The sequence below is a fragment of the Odontomachus brunneus genome, unplaced genomic scaffold, assembly GCF_010583005.1.
Source record: "Odontomachus brunneus isolate Ranch 3 - 2012 unplaced genomic scaffold, Obru_v1 Obru_scaffold_025, whole genome shotgun sequence".
Taxonomy (NCBI): Eukaryota; Metazoa; Arthropoda; class Insecta; order Hymenoptera; family Formicidae; genus Odontomachus; species Odontomachus brunneus.
In genome coordinates this window covers 2204795-2228373 of record NW_022639475.1, presented here as the reverse complement: position 1 = coordinate 2228373, position 23579 = coordinate 2204795, and the positions used below count along the sequence as shown (strand labels likewise).

Genomic DNA, 23579 nt, shown 5'->3' with positions numbered 1-23579 from the left:
TATATATATATATATATATATATATATATATATATATATATATATATATATATTATATATTTTATATATATATACATACACAGTTTATATACAACGAGAACGAGTGTTGCTAATAAAATTGTAATCACTTTGCTTCATCTTTATACACGAGAAGTGGTTAAACGTGCGTGATTTATACGATAAGTTGCTTTGAGCTATCTTGCCGTATATATCACGCCAAGATTACTGATCATTTTTAGTAGGATTTTTAGTAGAATCATTTTTAGTAGCTTACTTTTAATATTCCATCTTTTTCGTAGCCGTTCGTGGTTTTATTCCATTTTATATTTATATTCTATTTGTTTATATACCGATGACTCGATTACGTCACCGATGCCTTTTCCCTTACTATTTCCTTCCATACTATTTGTCCTTTTAATTGCATCGAGAGCTGCATCTCTCTCTTTCTTATGTGCTTCATTATCTCACTATATGTATATTAATTAGTACAATAATAATTAATAATGGTACAATCATAGTCTCGTTATTAATGAGCGCAACTGACTAAGGCGAGTGAATGTTACCAGTTTCAAGAGTCTTCGTCTTTCTTGGGTTTTCAATATATTTTACAAAGAAGTTCCCGCTTTCTCTAGTATTTTAGTTTTATCTTAAATCACCTTAATCATTTTCTAACCTTTTATTGTTATTGTTCTGCGCAAATTCATAGTTAAGTTTCATCCTACGTCTTATACATGCCATACGTCCAATTTTTCGTTTATTGTTTATTGGTAAATTGTTACCTTGACGATACATAACGGAAGGATTGCCCAAGAATTCATCCGAGTCGAAATTTTGTGTGTGATCCTACTTTCGACTTCAATACTCCATTCAACACCTACTTTGATGCTGTGAAACCTATATCAATCTCTTTTGATCCCATATGACCTGTTAGCTTTGCCAGGAAGTCCTCTTTAAAATCTACAAGTGGCATTTTGTGTGTTCCCTGCCATTTATAGGCGCTAAGTAGAACTTCCGTTTCCATTTTAGTTGAGACCGAAAGTAGGGCTAAAATTATTCGACTCGGGCAATCGGAAACACTCCGATCAACGATTTTATACCCTCTTAAATTACGCTTACGATTATACGTGGACAAAGACCTAGCGAGAAATGACTCGTCGATCGACGAGTCATTTCTCGCTGGAGAGAGACAATATATCGTTGACTGAAGTTCAAACTAATCGATCTTGGTGTACAAGATGTTGGACAGACATATACATATTATTTGCACTTCGAAAACTCCGCGCCTGCCGGCTCCTTCTTCTTAATTAATCTTATTATCAGATACGTATAAGATCGGTCGGAAAGTTTGTTTCAATTTTCAGCGGCTTTTTCCAACTAGATTAAATTAATTAAAGGTAACTAAATCAAATTAAAATTAATTCTATCAAACCGGTCGTCACGACAGAGATATAAGAATGCTGCCGGATCATTGGTCGAAGGATCATAAACACCGACGACGAAATTTCAGACTTGAGAAAATCGAACCAAACTTTTTGGACCGATCTAAGATACACGTATGCACATGTCTCGACAAGAAATCGATCGAAACGTGCATACATAATCCGCGAGAATAGTTCGAACATTTTGCAGAAACGAATTAAATTTCTCGGTCACGCGCAGCGTGTGTATTTACATATTTTTGTATCATGACTGTAGATTCCTAGACAACACACGATATTCTATGGATATCCTATGTCCTTAGAATATTAAACGTTTAGAATATTTCTGGGAGACCTAAATTATTTCGAGCCACTTCCTCAAAGTGTGATCAACAGTTACAATACACGCGCGCGATTAGGTACCCGATTTATTGAATCAAATAAATGTTTCTTTCGAATAGTCCAAACAAATTATTTGGTTGACACAACAAAAATATTTCTTTCAAACTAAGCCGCAAATAAATATTTTTGTTGCGTCAAATAAAATTTTGTTCGATCAACCAAAAAATTCGTTTGGACTATTCCAAAGAAGTGTTTATTTGATTCAACCAAATTGTTCTCTCTGTATAGACACATTGCGCGTGATCGAAGAGTTCATCTGGAACTAAAGTTACAAAATGTTAAAGCTATCTCCCGCGGGCATGTTCGGCGAAAATACTTCGCTAATTAAGAGAATACCCGGCGTCCATCGTCGATCGTACTCGCTTTTGAAGCGCGTCACAAGCGATCGATACTTATCGATATATGAGACGATCTCTCGATGTTTTATCGCTTTAACGACGTATGTAATTTCAAACAATATACACGGATTCAAAAAGGTGAAAGACATTGTTTCGATATTTCATATTTCTTGTAGAATGACTCGCTTTCTGTTTGAGTGAATAGACGAATAGCCTCTTCTTACAAAGAGATTCGCGGAGAGGTCTACTATAATACCGAGAACATCGAGTGTTGATCCTCAACCGCGACTCGTCTGTGCATCTCGGAGGGGTGTGATAACGAAAATCGGCAAAGAAACATTGAATAGAAGAAAAAAACCGCTTGAAAATTGCTCTAGTCCGATCGAGTTAGACGTTTTGCGGACAATTACTGACGCGACGTTAACCTTCCTCGAGATTCCGCACAGAATCCCAATATATCAAATTCATTTTTGATTGATGTGAGCAGAGGCGTGAACGTCAATTAACGCTACATGTTATATACATGGATTGATTTACGATTTCTTATTTTTTGCTCCAGAGCATTAATCACGAATCTTTTCACGTGAACTCGATCACACTCATCAATTAATCAATACAATCGTATATGTAATCAAATGTGATCAATCATGTAATCTTCCCTTCTAATATAAAATTATGTAAAGTGAATAATTTTGCAATACTTGGAGGGAATCATGAATCTTTTCCTCTAATGTAAACTCATGAAGAGTAAATATCTTCAAGATTAAATTTTTCACTTTTCACGAATTCATATTAGGCGAAAAGATTCCAATGATTAACCCCCAGCTTCTCTTATTTCTTAAGGTCGATTTTTGCGCAACTTCTTGATATGTCAACTAACAGTTAAATCATGTTTCTATCTTTGTTTTTTTTTCCTTAAAATTAGTCAAAGGCAGGCGTACAGGATTTAACTGTTGCCTAGCTTACCGAGAGGTTGGACAAATCGGCCCGTAATCTCGTAGAACGATACACAAACTAATATTTATAGTTCATAATTCTTGTCTTTAATTTACAATTAATGCACAGCAGAATTGCGTACGAATCTCTACGTGGAGAGAGGCTAAAAAAACCTCTCGACAGTGAAGCTTTGTCACCATTCACGTGAAAGTGCGCCAAAGCGGAAACGCATAGTTCGCGAGAGATCGATCATGACTTTTTCTTGCGACTCCAAATTCGCGCCGCGAACGCAATTGCAGCTCGCGCCGCGTATAATCGCGGCATTATAGGTATGGAATAAGACGAAACATTTTTTTGAATACATTTTTTTGAATACGCAACAATATAAAACGATTATCTTTTAAACGACGAGTCTCACGTCTCACTAGGTGACCTTAAAAATAACACGCCTAATAAGTATGTAACAAATACCGCCGAAGAGTGATGAAACGATCATTACAATTGAAAACGATATCGATTCCATTCGCAGCGATATAACAGCGATTTTTGACACATGTATGACAGTAAGTTAAATCATTAAGATGTCACGCAAGTGTGAGTGAGCGAGCGTGCGTTGGTTCAGAAAGTGACACCGTGTGATCTCGGCTATTATTTAAGGAGATGCCAAAAGATGGATAACAAACTCGAAAAATATCGGTAACATAGAAGTGATCGCCACTAACCGTATGCCGCCACCGCTATATGCAAAACTAACTCCGTTATTGCAACTGAATTTTCTGTTACCTGGGAGAGAATATTATAGTTTCTTTTCGAGGAATATAAATTCCTTTCACAGTTTTACTATGTTTTTAGAAATCCAAGAATAGACTGTCAACAATGGTCCATCTTACTGGAAGAATATAGTGAAGTTCTCTAGAAATATGGCAATTTTTTTCATAAGGTATTTTAGCTTATATTTTAAGTTTAAAATATAAGCGGTACGTATGACATGGAAGAATACGACAGAATATCGATCTATTCCTTTTAACTATATAATAATGTTTACAATATAATAATGTTACTATATAATAATGTTTACTATAAAATTCCCTCCATATAGAAAAAGAAAGATTCCTGTACGAGGTTCCTACTCAGCCAGTTTCTTTCAGTCACCTCAATCGAGTTTCAATGTAGCTGAATATTCAGACGAACGTTTTCGGTAACAGTGACAGAAATATTGCTTCTGGTCAGCGAGTTTTTTGTCTGATCCCCATTCAGTTACATAAACCGATATTTTTTTGCGTGCACAATTACGTTATTCTTCTCGAATTTATCCTATATATAAACCTTATATAAATGTGCGTTTTTTTGTATATTTAGCGGAAAATCTAACCACGCATGTATAGAAATCTTTTTTTCTGCAAACTTTTCGTATATTTCGAAACTGAACTGAACTTTTCAGTTCAGTTGTAAAGATACAGTTGTAAAGTTCAGTTGTATAGTAGTGTTCTTGAAAATTTTTCTGAGCGGGGCAAACGCATACGTTCGATATTTACAAGCTGCAGAATTTTTGTATCAGGCAAATATTTACGCTAAGTGGCAGCTCAAGATATCAATTTGATTCTTTCGAGATTTCTTATCGTTTTCGTCGCATATTGCTTTAATGCTCCAATTCATTTTTGTACGTACTTTTATTGTGTAGAAGCATTTATAATTCTATGAAACCAATATGACACAAAAGTTTGCGGAAAAAAGTCAGTATTTTGTCGGTGAAGTTTTCAAGTATGGCATCCCCTTAACACTTCGAAATTGATTTCGAAATATAACCGATCTCGTGAACTGTTTGGCTGCTTCTTCTTTTCATATTTTTTAATCGATCGTTTACGCGAAGTTTTATAAAACTAAATCGATTCACGCGTGATATTCGATTTGATGATATCTGACTTAATGATATTCTATTTAAAAAATTCAACACGTACTTTAACTTCGGTAGTTGCTATCAACGGTTCGAAAAAAGTCGCAGAATTCAGATGAATAGCGGTGCTTGCGAAAGTTCGTCGAATTTTTCAGTTGTACTTATTTCATCGATAGTAACAAAATCGCATATGAGTGCATTGAAGTGTCATTGCTGTTCGCCACTTTCCGTGACAAGACTCATTTCTAATATCATTGTGCGCGTCAATGAAATTATAAAATTCGACGAAATTTCATCAGCACCTAACATATAACTCACAGCTATCTTTTCGATGGGTATAAACATCGTTCAATTTATATACAGTGTACAGAGCGTACGTAATTGTTCGCAGTGCGCCGCAACTGCTTCTTTAGGATACGTATTACGAATTTCTTCAGAATCGATTTCGAGCGGAATATTTACGTTATTCGCTAGATTTCTATTGTCTTTCCTAGGGAAAACGGAATTATTCCAATCGGTTCCAAGGAGTTCCATAATATGTGCCCTGATCGTACTATCCCACCGGCGCCGACGACGCTTGTCACGACGGCATTGTCGTTATCGATTATTTAACGCATATATATCGTTTGTAAAACACGCATCGTGCTCGGCTTGTGCAATTGCTCGAATCAAGAACAGTGATCGTCCGATAGCATTAATCTCGCGCGAAAGTCCGCTATTCCCGACCTCGGCTGTCGTGTCGACGAAAAACCGTGATTAACGACATACACACATACATTTTACACACCGGATTTTATTTTATTAATTACTCCCCCCTTTTCCCACAGTTATTTATCCGACATTTATGAATATATATGTATACAGGGTGAATTTTATACACGCACGCACACACGCATACACACGTACACACACACACATATACATCAAAGTTTATCGCCTAAAATGATACAACGGATTAATTCGACAGATTTAATATTTTGACAGAGATATTGGAATAACGTATTCATCATCGTTTTGGGGAACGAGTGTTAATGATAAAGTTATTTGCTTTAAACTGAGAATACTGTATTTGTGATCATACAGATTTTCCCTTATAATCGATTGATTTTCCTGAAGTGTCTCCAGCCGGAGGAAGAAAATATCCGGGGGAAAGTCCTGTGACTCTAGGGGATAAATGTTGAATAAAGCATAATTTTTGGGAGCGAGCCTTTCCGCGAGATATTTTCCTCAATCTTAAAGAGTAGAGGGGGCGCATGTTCAAGTGTTGTTTAATCGCCCCACCCTGTACACACGGCTATACCTATGTATACACGTTTATCTATGTATATACTTATGTATATACGCATATGTATGTATGTGTATATATATATATATATATATATATATATATATATATATATATCCTTATAACTAATAACGACCTTCTCTTTTCCCAGGCATTTGTCGCTAGATGATCAGACCCTCAATGGATATAATAATTGGATGTAATTAAATGTTTACTTTCAGTGCACCGGCCAGTCGGTTCCTCAAACATGTTCACGGGGAACGCTAGGAAACTCGCCGATTCACCCCTTAACAAGTATATTATACATGTTCGACTTAATCGATTGCTTAATGAATTAATTATTATCAACCGTGCTCCGAGACACACAACATACACGTTTCAGCGGCACACCTTTCGATATTTCACGATGATATCAACGTAATAGTTGAGGTACTTTTTCACTCATTCATTCTATCTTTCGCTCTCTCTCTCTTTCCTCCCTCCTTATCTTCCTTCTCTTTCTCTCTCTCTTACACCATATTCAAACTCTCGCTCGCTTGGAATACTTTTTAGAATTTCAGAAATCGTATCGGGGGTTAATATCGTGTAATACGCGCGGATAAGGCGCCAGGCACTTGAATGGAGTAAATATAGAAATTTCATATAGCGAATTTTACCATTGCTCTCGGAGATTCTTTGTGGTTTGTTTTGGATATTGTGCGATGGGTTCTTGAAAATGTCGCGTTCTCTCTCCCTCTCTTTCTTTCATTTCTCCTGTACTATCTATGCACTTGTATCTATGAGCCAGAATCTTGTGTAACTTTGTATCTTTCTCTATGCAACTCTGTGGTATGTACTATCTTGTATAGTATTAGCATGTATGATTTGTATGAATATTAGCTGAACACGTGAACGTTAATCATCTTAATGAGGGCTTAACTGAGATGCTCAGTGCAACAGTGATCCATCCGCATTTCTTTTCCTTGAAAAAATTAGATATAAATTCAATTTTAATTCCTTCTCAAGATTAAAAGGATAACCAGTTTATTACTATCCGCACGGAGTTTATATTGGAGCGAAACATAATTTTCTCCTACTCTTAAGAACCTGAGAAATTACATTCAGATTTATTTTCTCAAGTTCTTAAAAAAAAATCAGGTGACTGTTGTACTAAGCTCTTTAACTTATTTTCAAATCGTCTGTGCTCTTTCTTTTCCTTTCTAATCTTTTGGAAACTTCAGATACTTATTACTGTGAATTTTTAACCGTGAACTGCGAAAATGTTCTTACACATTATAGGTGATCTCTAAATTTTATTACCCGCAGTTTTTGAATCGCAAAGAATCGCCAGAATCCGCTATTCAATTCCAATCTTAAAATTGAAGTACGATGTGTTAATTCACGATATTTCAATGTTCACGGAGATTACCAGATAGTATGGAAATTATTTGAGCATTCAGTATAAATCAATCAACAGTAATATTGCATGAATGATATAATTTCCCACTTAACTGTGTTATATATACAACATGTTGTATTGCACTTACATTATTGAGTGGAAAATTATAGCATTGATGTGACGTTACTGCTAGTTGTTTACTAAGTATATCTCCTTTCGTCTCATGTGATGAAAGAAATTACAGTGCTTTATAACTGAAACACTTTGATTCAATATCCCCAAAATATATTACGTACAAGTCATATCGATAGACATAGGATAATACACTGTGATGCAAATAAAGAATACGCAAATGAAAAAAAAACATAAATAAAAAATAATGCCGCGCATTTCAATTATAACACAAAGAATACCGTCTCTTTGAAGTCTTCACCAATCTTAAGCGTAAATTGGTACCACTCGAGCGTAATTTCGATCACTTGCGATGCTCACGCTCACTTTGTCAGCTATGCATTTCATTTCGGTACAACAAGAAGGAAATGGCAATCGCAGAAACGTGCTCATTTGACACCCAACTCGTCGCTGTGATCACATATCCTAGATGAATTTTTCGGTCGGCGGCTTAAATTAACGGATATCGTGGATTTACACGCGCGATTGATATGATTGCAATGAAAATGCGAAACACGCGTCGATGTTGGACTATAATGAGAACAAATTCAGTTAATGCCTCATTGACGTCTCTTTTAACGAAAGGTGGGATTGCTTGTTCAATATTTCTATTTCTTATCTAGCTATTTTTGGATTACGCGTTCGGAGACATCAAACAGTATGCGCAAAATCGCTAAAATGTAAATACCCATCGAACGATCGTCTGTTTCCTCTTATCCCTTCGCTTCTCTGCGATCGGTTCTCTTACTTATTAGCGCTGATTGGTGCTTACAATGCTCTAGCGCACGTTTGAAGCACGAAAACGGCATATCGACAAGTCCGGCGAAATCGTGCTTGAAACGCGTAACAACTTTCGGGAAGCCGGAGGGAGATTTCAAGATCAGTGGCAGAGCGAGATATTGTCGAATATTTTACACACATTGCGTAAAAGGCAAATCGTACGACTCCTCAGCCTCAGATTAAGACTCGGCTGAAATTCGGCTGATGAGAGACGACGATCGGTCCTACGTTTTGATCATGAATTTCGCTTTCACTTAAACCTATTTAAAGCGTCACGAACAACGTGCGGAATCACTAATTATAGCTCGGTACCGACTTCTCACGGTCGTATGTATGTACAGTACTGGTACTGCCGTCGTTTCCGTCGGGACGAACAAATTAACCCACGTTATATCTCAAGCGGACTCACTCGTGAAACTATAACTCATTGGTCGTTACAGCATAATAATAATTCATGTAGACGCTCGAAGAAAACAGAAATGAAACAGACGCGATTACAACATTAACCTACGGAGCCCTTAAAGACTACATATCTTTTATGACTACTCGAAAGCTGGTGCCGTGTTAATTATCATAAAGCTCCATTATCGATCGTTCGCACATAGGGCTCTGGCACTTTTAAAGCTGACACTTTGAGATACATTCGATTTTACCTGTGTTTCGCGAGCGTGATGTGCCGCACGAGGCTTAAATAGTAGCAAACTTACAATAATGAACATCTGATACTTTAGATTCCCGCGTTATGATGAAATTATCTGGCTTCCCCAAGTTGATGCCGCGTTCCTTGCGGATTCGTTCTCGACGTTTCGTGAACATTCCAGTTCACTTCTTCAGTGTGACCTGAAACCTGAAACCTGAGATAGTCCCTCTAGTGAAGAAGCCTCCTGGACAAGTGAAGTGGAATGTTCACGAAACGTCGAGAACAAATCCGTGAAGAACGCGGCGTCAAAGCCGGAGCCAGATCAGGCAATAATGAACATCCCTGATCCTCTCAGAAAGCTTTCACTGTCAGTTTTCCTGCTCACTGGTCCATCGATATTCGCAGCATCGAGTAAATTCGAAAGGACTTCGGTATCCTCTACTTTCGATTCGTATATTACCCGTTATTACTTGTTATATGTATTCATATGTAAATGATAAAAAAAGGTACTTATTAAAGACATTTACTCGACATGTGCTCACTTAATGTAACTCGCCTCTAAAACATATTTGATTATTTTTGCGCCGCGAATAATACAACAGAGCCGGTATTCATCGATATATTGACTCGTTAGTAATTATAACTCCATTTTTCACTTTTTCAACTGTCAAAGCTTATCGACGTAATGCAGGTAAAAAATTGGTTAATCTAACAACTTTCTTAATAATGTATGATTATCCTATCCTATGTCCTGTTGATTTCGCAAAAGCTTAACGTATGCATGTATCATGCATACGAGAGAAAACAAGGTAGATATGATTTCACAAATTTATATTAATAACAAAATGTGATATAATGTGCACGATTGCAAAAGTAACATTGTAGAATTGGTAGCATCAATGACAACAGTTAAACAAAATCCACGATTTTGTTCAAGTGTCGGTTGTTGCTTATTATTATACAGCGATATCGAAAGTAGATATACACACATGTCCTTTCGAAGTAAAATAACTTATTATCAATAAAGCTTAGTATGTGGGATTGTGTATGTGTGTGTGTGTGTGATTTTTTATACATATATCTATAATTCGTAAAGCTCTGTAAAATACGAGTGGCTAGCAAATTATTGTAGAGGAGTACAACATTCTATAATATTGTATATTGACATATAGATTCGCGTTAGTGAATGAGATTTTCTTCACTCACGTTTTAAAATTCAATTTGAAAAAGTACGCTTGAGTATATGTGTATGTGTGTGTACGTGTATGCGTGTGCGAATGTATACAGATATACAAATATAAATTATTTTTCTTACATTAAAATATGATACAATATGTGGAAGAAAGTTAATTATTATGATGCTTTCTGTGTATTAAAGTTCTCCGAATCCTGATAATTTATGCTCTTTTTATACATCATTTATAGTAATTTCGCGATTAACTATAATGCCATGGTCTGATAAAACTTGCCTATTCTCTTTTCACGTCGCCATCGTTCCTCTACTTTAAAAGGGCGTCCCGAATATAAATACACAATATCTAACACATGCGATTTTATAATAGATATAATTTTTAACAAGCTTTATATATTAATTACCGAAACATAAATCCTGTTATATTTATTTCGCAGAGCTAAAAAATATGTAGAATAAAAAACTTAGCACAAAAGATTTGAACATACACATTATAACCCAAAATGCGCGGTTTCTCCTGGTCGTAAGTTCCCCAGCGAATCTGTGAGTTGTTGGTGTTTCCTTAACGAATATTTGATGAAAGACTCGATTATAAAATGATAATCTTAGTGTTCAAGCGATGTAAAGCTATAACGGGCTTGCAAGTTTTCAAAAGACTTTCACAAAACATTTGCCGGAAAAATTATCACAATCCTGTGGTCATATCGAGCAATTCACGACCAAGAAAAAAAGTGCGTAACACTCGAGATAACCTTGCATAGCAATACGTTCCTATTCTCTTAATCTCAAAACGAGGTAGGCAGCATGCATAATTCCTCGTCTCATTTTGGTAGCCATTCTCCTGCCAATTATATATCATCTGTTCATTATAACATGATTTACCTTAAAACCTAAACGCAAGATAAGGCACGTAAAGCGCGATAGGCGAGCATCTCTAGAAATATTGATGACAGATGACGTACATTAAATGTCGAGGTTTTATTCACCGATGTTGATAGCGACATAACTATTGCTCTGTTCTTTTTAGCTGCACTGCAGCTAAACCAGTGCAACAAGTTAGAGTGAGAAAAAATATATTTGTCTCATTGTAACTTATTGCACAGTTCAGCAGTGCAGCTAAAAAGAACAGACCATATATTACTAAAAAAGAGAAAAAGTATGCAGCTGCGCATCGCGATTTTTATATGGATGCAAAGAACATGAATATTAATTGATTCTTTATTTTGAATGTAAAAGTATGAAAGTAAAGTCAACGAATAGCAAATATTCAAGATATATTTTGTCTTTTGTGTCAGAATATCTAGAAATATAAGAAATATATCTAGAAATATATCTCGTGAAATATTCACTTTATCTTCTTGTTTTCATATGCAGATTGACGAGAAAAATTTATTTATATAAGGAAAAATATATTACATTCTATATTTAAAAATGTAAAACAATAATTTTAGAATAAATTTGGATAATATATATATATATATTTTTTTTTTTAAGTAAAAAGTAAAACTTAGAATTCTCTTCGACGATTTTATAAAAAAAAAAAAATAAATGCGCCTAGAAGATATGAAGATTTGTTTTTTGTCTATTATCAATATTTTTAGAAATATTCATTTATCGCGCTTTGCGCGATACATATGTACATGTATATGAATATTATTTTTATAGATCTGTATGGCCTCGTTACGATTCATGATGCATAATTTACTAATATTTTATTTTTGTCTTTCCCCGGCGCTAAGACATTTGGTACGTGTAATTGTATCTCTTTTTTTTTTTTCAACAACGCGAATAATAATCTTTCTTTTTTTTTCTCTCTCTCTCTTTTGTTTTCTTTCTTATTATATGCCACCGGCTTTATATGTTACGTACTTTGTTTTATATATGTTACTACACATATATTTGCTGTAAGGGGTCAATACCTGCTATGTTCATGAATTCTTCTTACGACTATTACAGATACTCTTATGTTTCAATACAAATTACAGGTTGCCCTACTATTACAGCTAAGATTAAGTGGCTGTTCGGTCGGTCACACAGATGCCGAAAGTTATATGCTCTTCACCTAATTTCCAAGTATTCATTAACCTGGTAACCTAAATGTTTCTCACGGGGGACACGTTGTAAGTCAAAGCCCTAGTCTGTACAGAGTACGGACTTAAATTTATACAACTAGAATAAATATATTAAAGATAGAAGGTCCTCTTCATACTTTCTGAGATAATGTTAACATTGTATATCACTTGTAGACCTAATATATTAGAATCATTAATACAATCGACAGTAAACATTCCCGTGAACTTCGGTGAATAATCATTGGTGATTCGGCAAAAATGGTACCCCCGGAGAATTCTCTTCTTTTCTCGGTAGAACGCATCGTTCTTTAATACTGATCTACAAATCATGGTTTATTGCAACGGAAAAAAATTCCACCTGAACTCGCTTGCGTTAATTGTACAAGAAGAGAATCTTGGTATATTAATGATTCTAACATTAATAATAGTCGATAATCGGCTTTTATGTCGTGATCGATAATTAATATCGATAATTAATACCGATAATAATTATACGCTACATCCTCTATCTAGATAATCTAATCACGTACTTATATTGTAATACACTTGCAAGGCTCGTAAGACTCGTCCTGTAATAGTTATTGTACAACAGGATTATTTAAATAGATTTCTGTCATCCGAGATAGACACCTGCCATGAGGAGTCGCTATCAGACGACGCTGTTATATAGAGTAAAAATACGAGAGCTTTAAAATTTTCGCCGCATACGTCGAATAAAACATAGCTTACTTTATGCTGCGCATCCTATTATCATATGTTCTATAGTATCACTCAACTATCGGTTGAATATACTACTTATATTGTGAACATTGTCATTCCTCGTCATTTTTTTCGGCATCGTTTTAATATTTCGGCATTATTTGCATTAATCGTTTTTGCACTGAGTTTCTTTGTTTTAAAAGGATGTTGTTATCAGCCCAGATCTAATGCCATGATGTGCATTCTCATAGCTATCTTTTGTCTAAACAAACAACACTTCGACCGTTTCAGACACCAAACACGAACTCCACCTTTAATTTACTTTCATCCTCGATATTCTTGCGTGTATAATACGCGTTGTAACACAAATAAGATGCTATGCTAATTCTGAGCGTCATTGATAGTTGACGTAAGCGTAGAGAATGAGCTGTGTGCAACGTACAGTACGATAACGCGTAATAAGAAACTAAAATGAGTAGAATAAAATGTACATCCTAACGAGACCCCAAACAAGATAAAAGTGGCGAGGGAGAGGCGGAGTGCAGTAATGTATTAAATTATAAAAAATGATGTGTGTGTGTTTGTGTTGCTTAATTTGCATTAAAACTTCAACACTTTAACCACAGTTTAACGCTACGGAATTATAATTCACTTTCTATATATATATTTATATATATACACATATATACAGGATGTCTGACAATTCAAGGCACAATAATCGTATGGAAGTAGAAAGGATCAAGCCAAACAGAAAAATGATGCACAATTTTGTAAATTTCGCAATAGTTATTAAAGAGTTAATTATTGCAAAATTTGCAAAATGGTACAAGAGTTCTGTCCAATTAGATGCATTGTACCTACACACGAGCGTTATACCTTAAATTACCAGACACATTGTATATAACACTTCAATTACATCACTAATATATGTGTTTCTTTCTTTCTCTCTCTCCATACAAAGGTTATATGTTCCTTCTTACTCACTATACACCGATTATTTCAAGGCGTGCCCACGCAATGGTGTTATTCCGTCGGTCTTGTAAGAATTAACTTCGGAATTATCTCAAAATGACATTAGATTTAGACTGATTAAAAGTGCGTTGTATAAAAGATAACGGTATTACAGCAGGGAATTATGTAGCAGCAGAGCAGTGTGGCACGACGTGATTTAAGTTCTAAAAGGCATCACGTAACCAGCTGTCCAGCTTATTCATAGTCAAGTGTTCTATTGGACGATGATTTATTCTAACAGATCCCTAACTTACTTTGGCCATTCGCTTAGTTTCCTTGGCATTTAGTACGGTTTACAGTTCACTTCGACTCGGTCGCATTTTACTCATCGACAATTTGCAGCTTGACCTGGTCGCCCTTTCTTTTCTTTCTTTTTATTGATAAATTCTACCCATGAATTTACTATAGATAATACAAATGACCAGCAGTAATAATCTAGTTATCATGTACACATACCAAAAGTACTATCTCAATATAGAACAATCACACAATCAGAAACATTCTTATGTGGGACGATTGTTTTATGCCAATCTATTGGTATAATCAGTATAATTAGAAATCTAAAATTCACAGAATGTAAATTATTCTCGTTCGGCACGAGAAACAATAATTATACTCAAGCAACAAAGTACTATAGTTTCGCGAACAGCGAACTATTCATACTATTCATACATATATATATAGATATATGTATAATCGTGACTCCATATGGCTTTGCGTAAAAACGTTCTTCTTTGCATTTTTGTGCACAAATGCCAAGAGAAGTTAATTCTCTTAGAAAAGGTAAAATAAGCGTAATAACATGCGCATTGCAGCTGATTTATGTATCCTTTAGTCTATAATATAGTTAAAGTCTACCAATATTTTGTGTTAGTTTGACTAAAAGATCAACGATTTTCCACCAGTCAAGCTGCAAAACGTCCTTAATCTAATCTAAAAAAAAACATGATTAACTTAGAGCACCTCTCGTAAAAACTCGATTTATACAACATTCAGAAAGTTCATCGAAAATTCACCATTATCTCTACGTATGTGGATAAAACGAATGCGTGTAGATACATAATTCGACCCGAATTGTCGCGCGGATTTCTTACGAATTAAAACGGGAAAGTAAAAAAAAAAAAAGGGAAAATAAAAGACGGAGAGTACACGAAAAAAAAAAACTGACCACTCGAGAGAATTGCCCTAACCGTTGATAAGTAGTCTAAAGAATTTGTGATGCGACACGCTACCACTGGTAGTCGCGCGCGCGGCTGCCACTGGATCCGCGCTGCCCCATGAAGTTTCCCGGCAAATTCATCACTGAGCCACCATTGCGGTACGTTGAGGTTCTTCCCTCGCGATGAAGACCGACAACTGCCCGTGAGAGTGGCTCGACTCAACGTAGAAAAAACAGAATTATGCGAAATACATAACTCGTTTTGTGTCGGCGTGAACTGTGATTGCCCGTGCCATCGCACCGGGCGTCCTGTCCTCGCTGCAGCCCGACTGATGAGATCCTTCTCCACTGTAAGATATAGCGACATTAGACAAAATTAACACAACTATGACTTCGCACTCTAATGTACCGCAATCTAAGGACTATGCTTCACATACAAAAATGTAAGTAGCAAAACTTAAGCAATAAGCGAATTGATTAATCACACTTGAAAATTTCGACACGATAGTGTTACATTATTAAATCTTGAATGTGGTTAGCTTGAATGCGTTTTCCTATGTGCCATTCGCTTAATTACACGATATATGGCGCGATCTGCTACGTCATTAGCGATACGAAACAAAAGTAATGATAACACGATAACTTACCTGTCGTGCTCTTTCTCGACCAAGTGATACCTGGCCCGGAATGCTACGAGATGAGCGTAATATGCCGGCGCTGGTATACTGACGGATCTTGTGCATCTAACATAAGTGTGACACAGTTGGTATGTGAGACACTGCAACTCGTCACTCTCGAAATGATTATCATCCCAAAGAACATGATAGTGTGACGGTCTTGATGTGCCCTGTGAAACGATAAGAAGTAAGTGCATATTGCTAGCGCTTATAGCTTAAAATGACCAAATCTGAATGAGCATGTTTTCAAAAAAACGATGTAAATCCTTACTTGGATACCCTGATGACTGCACAGGTAAAAGTCGAATTCCGTTGGATGAGTTATACACACGTCAACAGTTGTGCCCGCCGGGATATTACCACTCTTGCCGCTTTGTTCTTTTTTATCTGCACAGAACAGACGTGTGTGATGTCGCTTCTGCACCACGATGAACGTTATGCCAGGTCTGTAGTCAGCCTCGAGTTTGATACATGCCTCACGAATGGCAGTTAATTCGTGTTGTAGAACGTGAAGGAATTGACCCTCGGAGACACCGTCGCGATATAAAATTATCCTATGTGGTTTGTATCCACCTGTACTCTTGTAGAACATTACAAGCAATTCCCTTGAAGAAAAAGAAAAGAAAGAATGTCGTTATACAATATCACTCTTGAGAGCATAAAATAGAAGAAAAATGTAACAATAAATGTAACAACAAAGCAATAATAAATATCAGATTGATTTCATAAAATAGCATAATATTTATTATAACACAACGTTTATTTATGTGTTATCAGAAATATATTCTTTAATAATATAATCGACAATATTATTTTTTCAATAATATCATGATTATTATATATATATATATATATATATATAACGTATATTTACTTATTATAATACTTATTATAATTATATTCATTATAATTATTATACATATCTCATAGTTACCGCGTGTTATTGAGAAATTTTTATATTATAAAAGCTATTATTGATTGATATATGATCGATATTAATTAATCACAATTATTATTATTATTATTATTACACATCATAGAAGAATGATTATAATATAGAAGTATTTACTTGTATCACATGTACTTGTCACGATTAACCTGATTTATCTCTCAGATATGTGTGTACACACATACACACTTTTGTGTGTGTGTATATATATTCGTGTGTGTATATATATATCATTACTATAGAGAAACCCATTAAACGTTTTGGTCACAATATTTCGTGAATTACAATGTAACTCAAAGTACACTTACCTAACCATCGAACTAAGTTCCTGGATAATCTCTTGTCTATGCTGTTGAACTCTGACGGTTGCTGCATATCGAGATGGGTGAGCGTCCATACTACCCACCACAGCGGCTATGCTGGGTTTCTTGTTGTCGCCGGCTGGAGGATGAGTTACGTCGGCCCCAAGAAATATAACTGGTTCGTTAAACACTTTCGGTCTTATGCTAGGTACTAAGATGCTATTGATGCCTCCTAATTTGACATTTATCTTAAGACAGAGATTAGATAACGTCTGCGGTGAAGTCTTGTTAACATTTTTCGCCTGTACGCATTGAGTTGCCATACCCAACAATGTATCTCCTACTCTTTTCACCTCGGCTGGAAAACAAAGAGCTTACTTGTTTCAAGTATTTGTGATAATTACACGATTGACACCAGATCTACCGAGCCACTTTCTCTGCAAGTATTTTTGGGCAATTTGAAATTTCTATTAATAAAAATTTTGATATCAACAATTATAAAATAATTTAAGAAAACATTAATGTCTTGACAAGTCCTTTAAGAAAATTTAGTAATAATTTAATAAATCTTGCATTACAGCCGATTAGAAAACTAATAACTTTTCTTAAAAAGTTCCTTAATGAAGTTAAATTACTCCGTTCAATATTCTACAGATGAAAAATGGGCAATTAGATCCGGGACAGTTATAAATTCAAATACTACATTCTCATATTATATATATATATATATATATATATATATATATATATATATATATATACATATTTTTTTTTTTATGTAGTGTAGTAATATAGTTACCATAAACAGGAGTTTTGCCTGGTAGTACAACGCAAACTAGCTGCAACGCTTGGAAAGTTGATTTCAAGTATCTAAACATGGGTTCAACTTGATCTGGTCCGGTGGCGTATTTACAAAAGCATGGCTGCCCGATGATAGGCATGCCGGCGTCATTGCTAATTTTCTGAAGTTGCGTCGTAAACGAGCGTAACGCGTCTTCGCGCACCGTTCTCTGTGGCGCAAAGCAAGCGATCGCCCACACTCTGATCTCCACTCCGGTGAAGAATTGCTTGCCGCGCATATCCCATACGCCTTGATTAGGCATCGCTTGCTGCTTCGTCTTAAGGGAAAGATATACATTATTGAGCATTCAAACGACTCGTTCAAGCGACATACAATTGACGCAGTGGATGCATCAGTGTTTTCACACGCATACGCATACTTTTCTCTCGTTTGTTTTTCTTTTTTCTTTATCGATAATATAGCGCAACTAATTGAATAGAGAACAAACCAAAATGTAATTACGGAAATTTAAGTGGTGAGGATAATTTATAGAGATAATCAAGAATCATCAATACGCTGCATAGAAAGAATACTGATAGCATCGAATTTTCGCAGGTGATATCGGACTGCAAATGTAACATTAGTTACATTTGTAAACCGTAACTACAACTTTGTTCTACTACTAATATTCCAGAACAGCTGTATCCTTCACATTTATCGCCTATAATTTATCTCACAACAACAAACACTTGTATGCTACAGTAACAAGATGAATGCTCATTACACTAGCAGCCCAAATATCAAATCAACCAGGTGTAGAACCCATGTATTCATTTGACAACTTTTGGCTACATGTGTAGAGGTATAATTTCGTTACTAAAATATCGACGATATTATCAGCACGATATATAACATACATTATAGAATACAAATTTTGCAAACGCTATTGCACACGAGACGTAAGAAAAGATAAGTTTTATCAATTATTTCCCGCTAGAAAAACTGAACTCACCTTCCCGAATTTTAAAACAATGCGAGGGAAAGAACGAAAGACTTTCAGCAACGAGAAAAGAATTGTAGATTTTGAAAATTGAGAAGTACGTGGAAACGCGCGAACTGCGAAGAAACAGAACACACGCTAAAGAAGTAAAAGCAATAGAATTGTACTACGCTTCCAACAGGAGTTCAGTGGGAGTCAAATCTTCGCTACGTTCTGCCACGTTCCCCGCGAGGAAGAATTAGACACAACGAAATCGAGAATAACGACTAGCGCAAAAAACATCAGATATCTTTCGCCAGTTAATAGCATCAATTTGCAAATTACAGAAGAAAAGAGAACATAGAAAATAGATAATAAACGATCTATAATATTTGTCGAAGAAACAGATCACCGACGTTACGAGAAAACTGATGTCTACAAAAATCAATAAAATCATCAGCCTCTATAAATGCGTAATTCGGCTAGACCTGACTGATTTAGTTGGAAGTTTCTCACCTGTCCACTGAGGGAACTTACGCGCCCTCCGTACTGCAGTTTGGGCGGAGGTAGAACACGACCTCTGACTTCCATCATATTATTCGATATAGTCAGCCCAAATTCTTGTACGTAAGAGTCGTTGTTGAAATCAGCCCTTCTAACCAGATTGTTGATTTCTCGTTCACGATCTGGCGCAGAACGTGCGGTTGCCTTGATCATAGTCGAAGTCTGCATGTCGGTCAACTTCTTAATGCAACGTTGTCCGGCAACGATATTGCAAACCTTCGCAGCAAAAAGAAAGTCGCGTCATTTTCAATATTTAATTATCTAATAATTCGAAGTATATTTTCTAATTAACTAATAGTCTCGCGAGAAATCAACGTCGCTGAGATTTGAGATAAGATTTCGCGCGGCATACCTCGAGTGGCAGATACGTGTGTTTGTGTTCTTGGCCAACTTGCAAGCAGGGAAGATGTGGGAAGCGCAACTTCATTTTGTATTTGTCTAAGAAGTATTTGGCAACCGTACACTCGACTGTCTGCCCATTTTCCAGTTGCAGCGGAAATCTGTAATCAATTGAGACGAAGCATGTATTTCCGGTTGCATTTTAAGTACCCGACACGATATTATGTTTATTAGTATGTTTCGCTTTGAGATGCGCTTACGATTGCATTTGGGCTGGTTTACGTGTAACATTGCACACTCTGTATTTTCGTTTCATAGCTCCGCAGTGAGTTATCTCGATCTTGAGACCCTTTATTTCTTTGGTAAATTTCACTCTCTGAGAATCCGTTAGTGGTTTCCTCTGTTCGTTGATATCTCGTATATCTAATACCTCGCACATAAATTCTATGACCGGTTGTGCTTTGTAGAAAGCGGTGGCAGAAACTGGATGTACAAAGGAAAACAGGTGAGTGATGAAAGATCACAAAATACGAGTGCGAATCGAACATTTCTTTCTTTGCTTACCATCGATATTTAACATCATCTTCCATTGTGACGGTCTCACCGACTGATGGAATCCGAACCATACCTCTCTGCCCCCACCTAATGGATGATAGTACCCATCCGGAGTACTAAAGAACGATCTACCTACTGGAGTGTATGTCATAGATGGTAAATGCCTCATTACAACGTCTAAAGCGAGTATAGCGTCATACGGAATTTGTCTAGTACGTCCTTCAAGAGCCTCTTCTAAAGCAAATAATGAAACCTGCGCCAACCACTTTATAACCACTCTAAAAACTCTGTCTTTACCCTCACCAGGCAGTGTGACCTATAAAAAAAAAGAAACAATAATTGTAGCAGCTATCACAAGTTGCGTAATATCCAAAGCCTCACAGCTACATTATGGCCAAAAATAGTAACTTACCTCTAATTCTAATTTATCACTACCAATGGGCAAGGGGTCCCTTGTGTACAAGTTATTTCTGCCATCAAACACAGGCTTGAGAGTTCCAAATATTTTAGTATATGCATGAACCATAGTCTCTATGATTTCTCTATTAACTTTCCGAGGGCATTTGTCAGGTTGTATATTAATGTCATAGTGATGTACATAGCCGCGTGGCATAGTAATTTGGAAGTGATTGGCTCTCAAGCCAATCGGTCTACCTTCTCGTCCTATATTTGGTCTCCGAGGGCATGTAAACGCTACGAAGAATAAAAGAATAATTTGTGTAAGGAAAAACAGGTGATTCATTAATCTCTTTTATGTATAACGTAATATTATGCTAGAGAGTGTATCATTCGTATGTGCACAGTGGTAGAATAGATATGGATTCTTACTTGGCAGTTCTGATGCTTGAGGAGGGTGTGGCTGTTGTGCGGGTACAAGCCCCATGGAACTAGGAGCTGCGACACTGCTAGCAGCTGCTCCAGCTGCCCCAACAGAACCACCGCTCGTTGACGGCCCAGGTGGGGGTGCTACAAAAATACAAAATAACATAAAACACTTGTTAAATGTTGATAAAAAATATCAGCCTTGCATATATATATATACATACGTTTACGTAAGATTAAAAACAATATTATTTTGCAAATATATTATAACTCTTCACTTTTTATCTTTTTTCTTAATTTGATTAGATTATTTCTTAAAGTTAGATTACTTCTTTAAACTATTTCTTTCAATTTAGCAGGTACAACAGTATTTCTATATGTAATAGTATTATCCATAAAGCATACAATTAAATCATTACTTGATGCGTTGAATATTCAATGCTTAAAAAAAGATCTTAAGCAGAAGCTAAACAACAGATTACAGTATCTGTATATTCCTCTTTTTATTCTTTTTTTAACACAGAATATCAGTGATCATAATTGAATGTAGAAAAATGTATGTACATATTTAACAAGATGATTTAAAATAATTATAATTTAAGATTGACAAAATATGCTTTAATTTTTTGTATTAATATAAATATCAAACAAAGTGACACGTACTCATATGTAGACTTATTAATGGAAAACATGATCCATAGAGCATTTAAAATAGTAACATTGTAGAAGCTAAAAGTGCCTATTCAATTTTTAAATTAAATAATTTTTCATAAATACTAATTGACACAATATATACTAGAAAATTCTTTATCAATATGGTGCAACTATTAACTTTGTGTAATAGAAAATTACTCAACATAACACGTAACAATTTATTACTGCTATATATTATGCAAAAATAACATTGCTTCATTTCAATCAAGCATATATATATATATATATATATATATATATATATATATATTGCACAACAACTATAGCTATAAAGGCATATATGTCTTTATAGAGCTCAATTATAAAATTCACATCAGTAATATAATTCTCCTATCTTGAACCAAAGATATTTCCTCTCTTTAGGTCCTAAGACGAGAATAGAAGACAAAATAAACAGAAGCATAACTTACAAATATCTATTTTAAACAAAGTATCAAAGCTAATAGTAATAGAATCATAGTGAAGAGTGAAAAACTTTTACTCGTTATCACTACTATATGCTGGGTTGAATTATATTCATTAGTTTCTTTTATGATACAGAGCTTACATCGCTGCTGTTTAGACAACTGTTTCTGAGAAATACACTATCTAACTCAAGGCAATCTTTTCTTAATGAGTCTTGTGACTTGAATATTTGGGCTGCGCATCAACAATCAACGCTTATTTGGTCTAAACTGAACATCAATTTTTTTTTTCTACAGTGTAAACTTAAACTTAAATGAGACGTGGAAAAGAAGGAAGGTGAGGAAAATAATGAATTAATCGGACAACCCAGAGAGAGCACAGCTCAGTCTCAGGTTTTCAGGTGTCATGTTAGTGGTCAGCCAACACAATCTTGATTAAGTCTATCTTCCCGTCTCTGCGTGTCTCATAGATAAAAAGCATAATCTAAAGAGAGATAGCGAGTCGTTAGACCAGGATTAGCTAATGCAGTGGGGCTTGTCCGCGCGATTCAGCCTGAGACGTCTAACGGATCGCAGACGAGTGACGACACGCGCGCCTGTTGAGCGAGGTTCATCCGAGGTCATTTAACGAGTCATTTTTTCCACGAAGGAGTCGCGATGCATGCGCCAAGTTCCCGGAAGCGGACGGGGTCGTCGATGGGCATGCAACGAAGGGCCAGGAAGCGCTCGGGGGACGCTGCGTCCGCGCTGAGGAAGTTCGTTCACTGGCGAGCGTACGCTCGCTCGTTCTCTCGTCAGCGGACGTCAGCGAGGACTTGTTTACAGGGTCTCCGCGGCCATCCCGGGCGGGTACGGCGACACCAGGATACTCACGTTGTCCTGCAGGATACATTGTCGCGACCGCCGGACGAATAAGACCAGATAACCACTAATAAATAAGTAAAAAATTTAACACAAGACCCACTGGCCGCACTACACGCTTCCCCACAACACACACTGCGAACGACACCAAACCGAGACTACTGCCCTTCGCAATGGCGTCCGCTAGCGCGGCGTTCATTGGTCGCGCCGCGGCCAATGGGTGCGCGAATGGCGCTTGAGAATTTTTCGCGCCTCCA

At 36.2% G+C, this 23579-nt stretch overlaps 1 protein-coding gene across 1 annotated transcript in view; it reads right to left on the bottom strand.

The window, feature by feature from the left end:
• Positions 1–3006: 3006 nt before the first annotated feature.
• Positions 3007–23579, bottom strand: part of LOC116842535 (protein argonaute-2) — a 31025-nt gene continuing 10452 nt past the window's right edge. Inside the window, exons 4-14 of the mRNA XM_032811890.1 lie at positions 21350–21487; positions 20934–21214; positions 20531–20837; positions 20227–20449; positions 19980–20127; positions 19580–19843; positions 18103–18421; positions 17310–17661; positions 16324–16657; positions 16023–16222; positions 3007–15723 (exon numbers count right to left, since the gene is read on the bottom strand). Of these exons, the coding sequence (XP_032667781.1) occupies positions 15615–15723; positions 16023–16222; positions 16324–16657; positions 17310–17661; positions 18103–18421; positions 19580–19843; positions 19980–20127; positions 20227–20449; positions 20531–20837; positions 20934–21214; positions 21350–21487 (2675 nt within the window). The 3' untranslated portion in view covers positions 3007–15614. The remainder of the gene's footprint in view (positions 15724–16022; positions 16223–16323; positions 16658–17309; positions 17662–18102; positions 18422–19579; positions 19844–19979; positions 20128–20226; positions 20450–20530; positions 20838–20933; positions 21215–21349; positions 21488–23579) is intronic.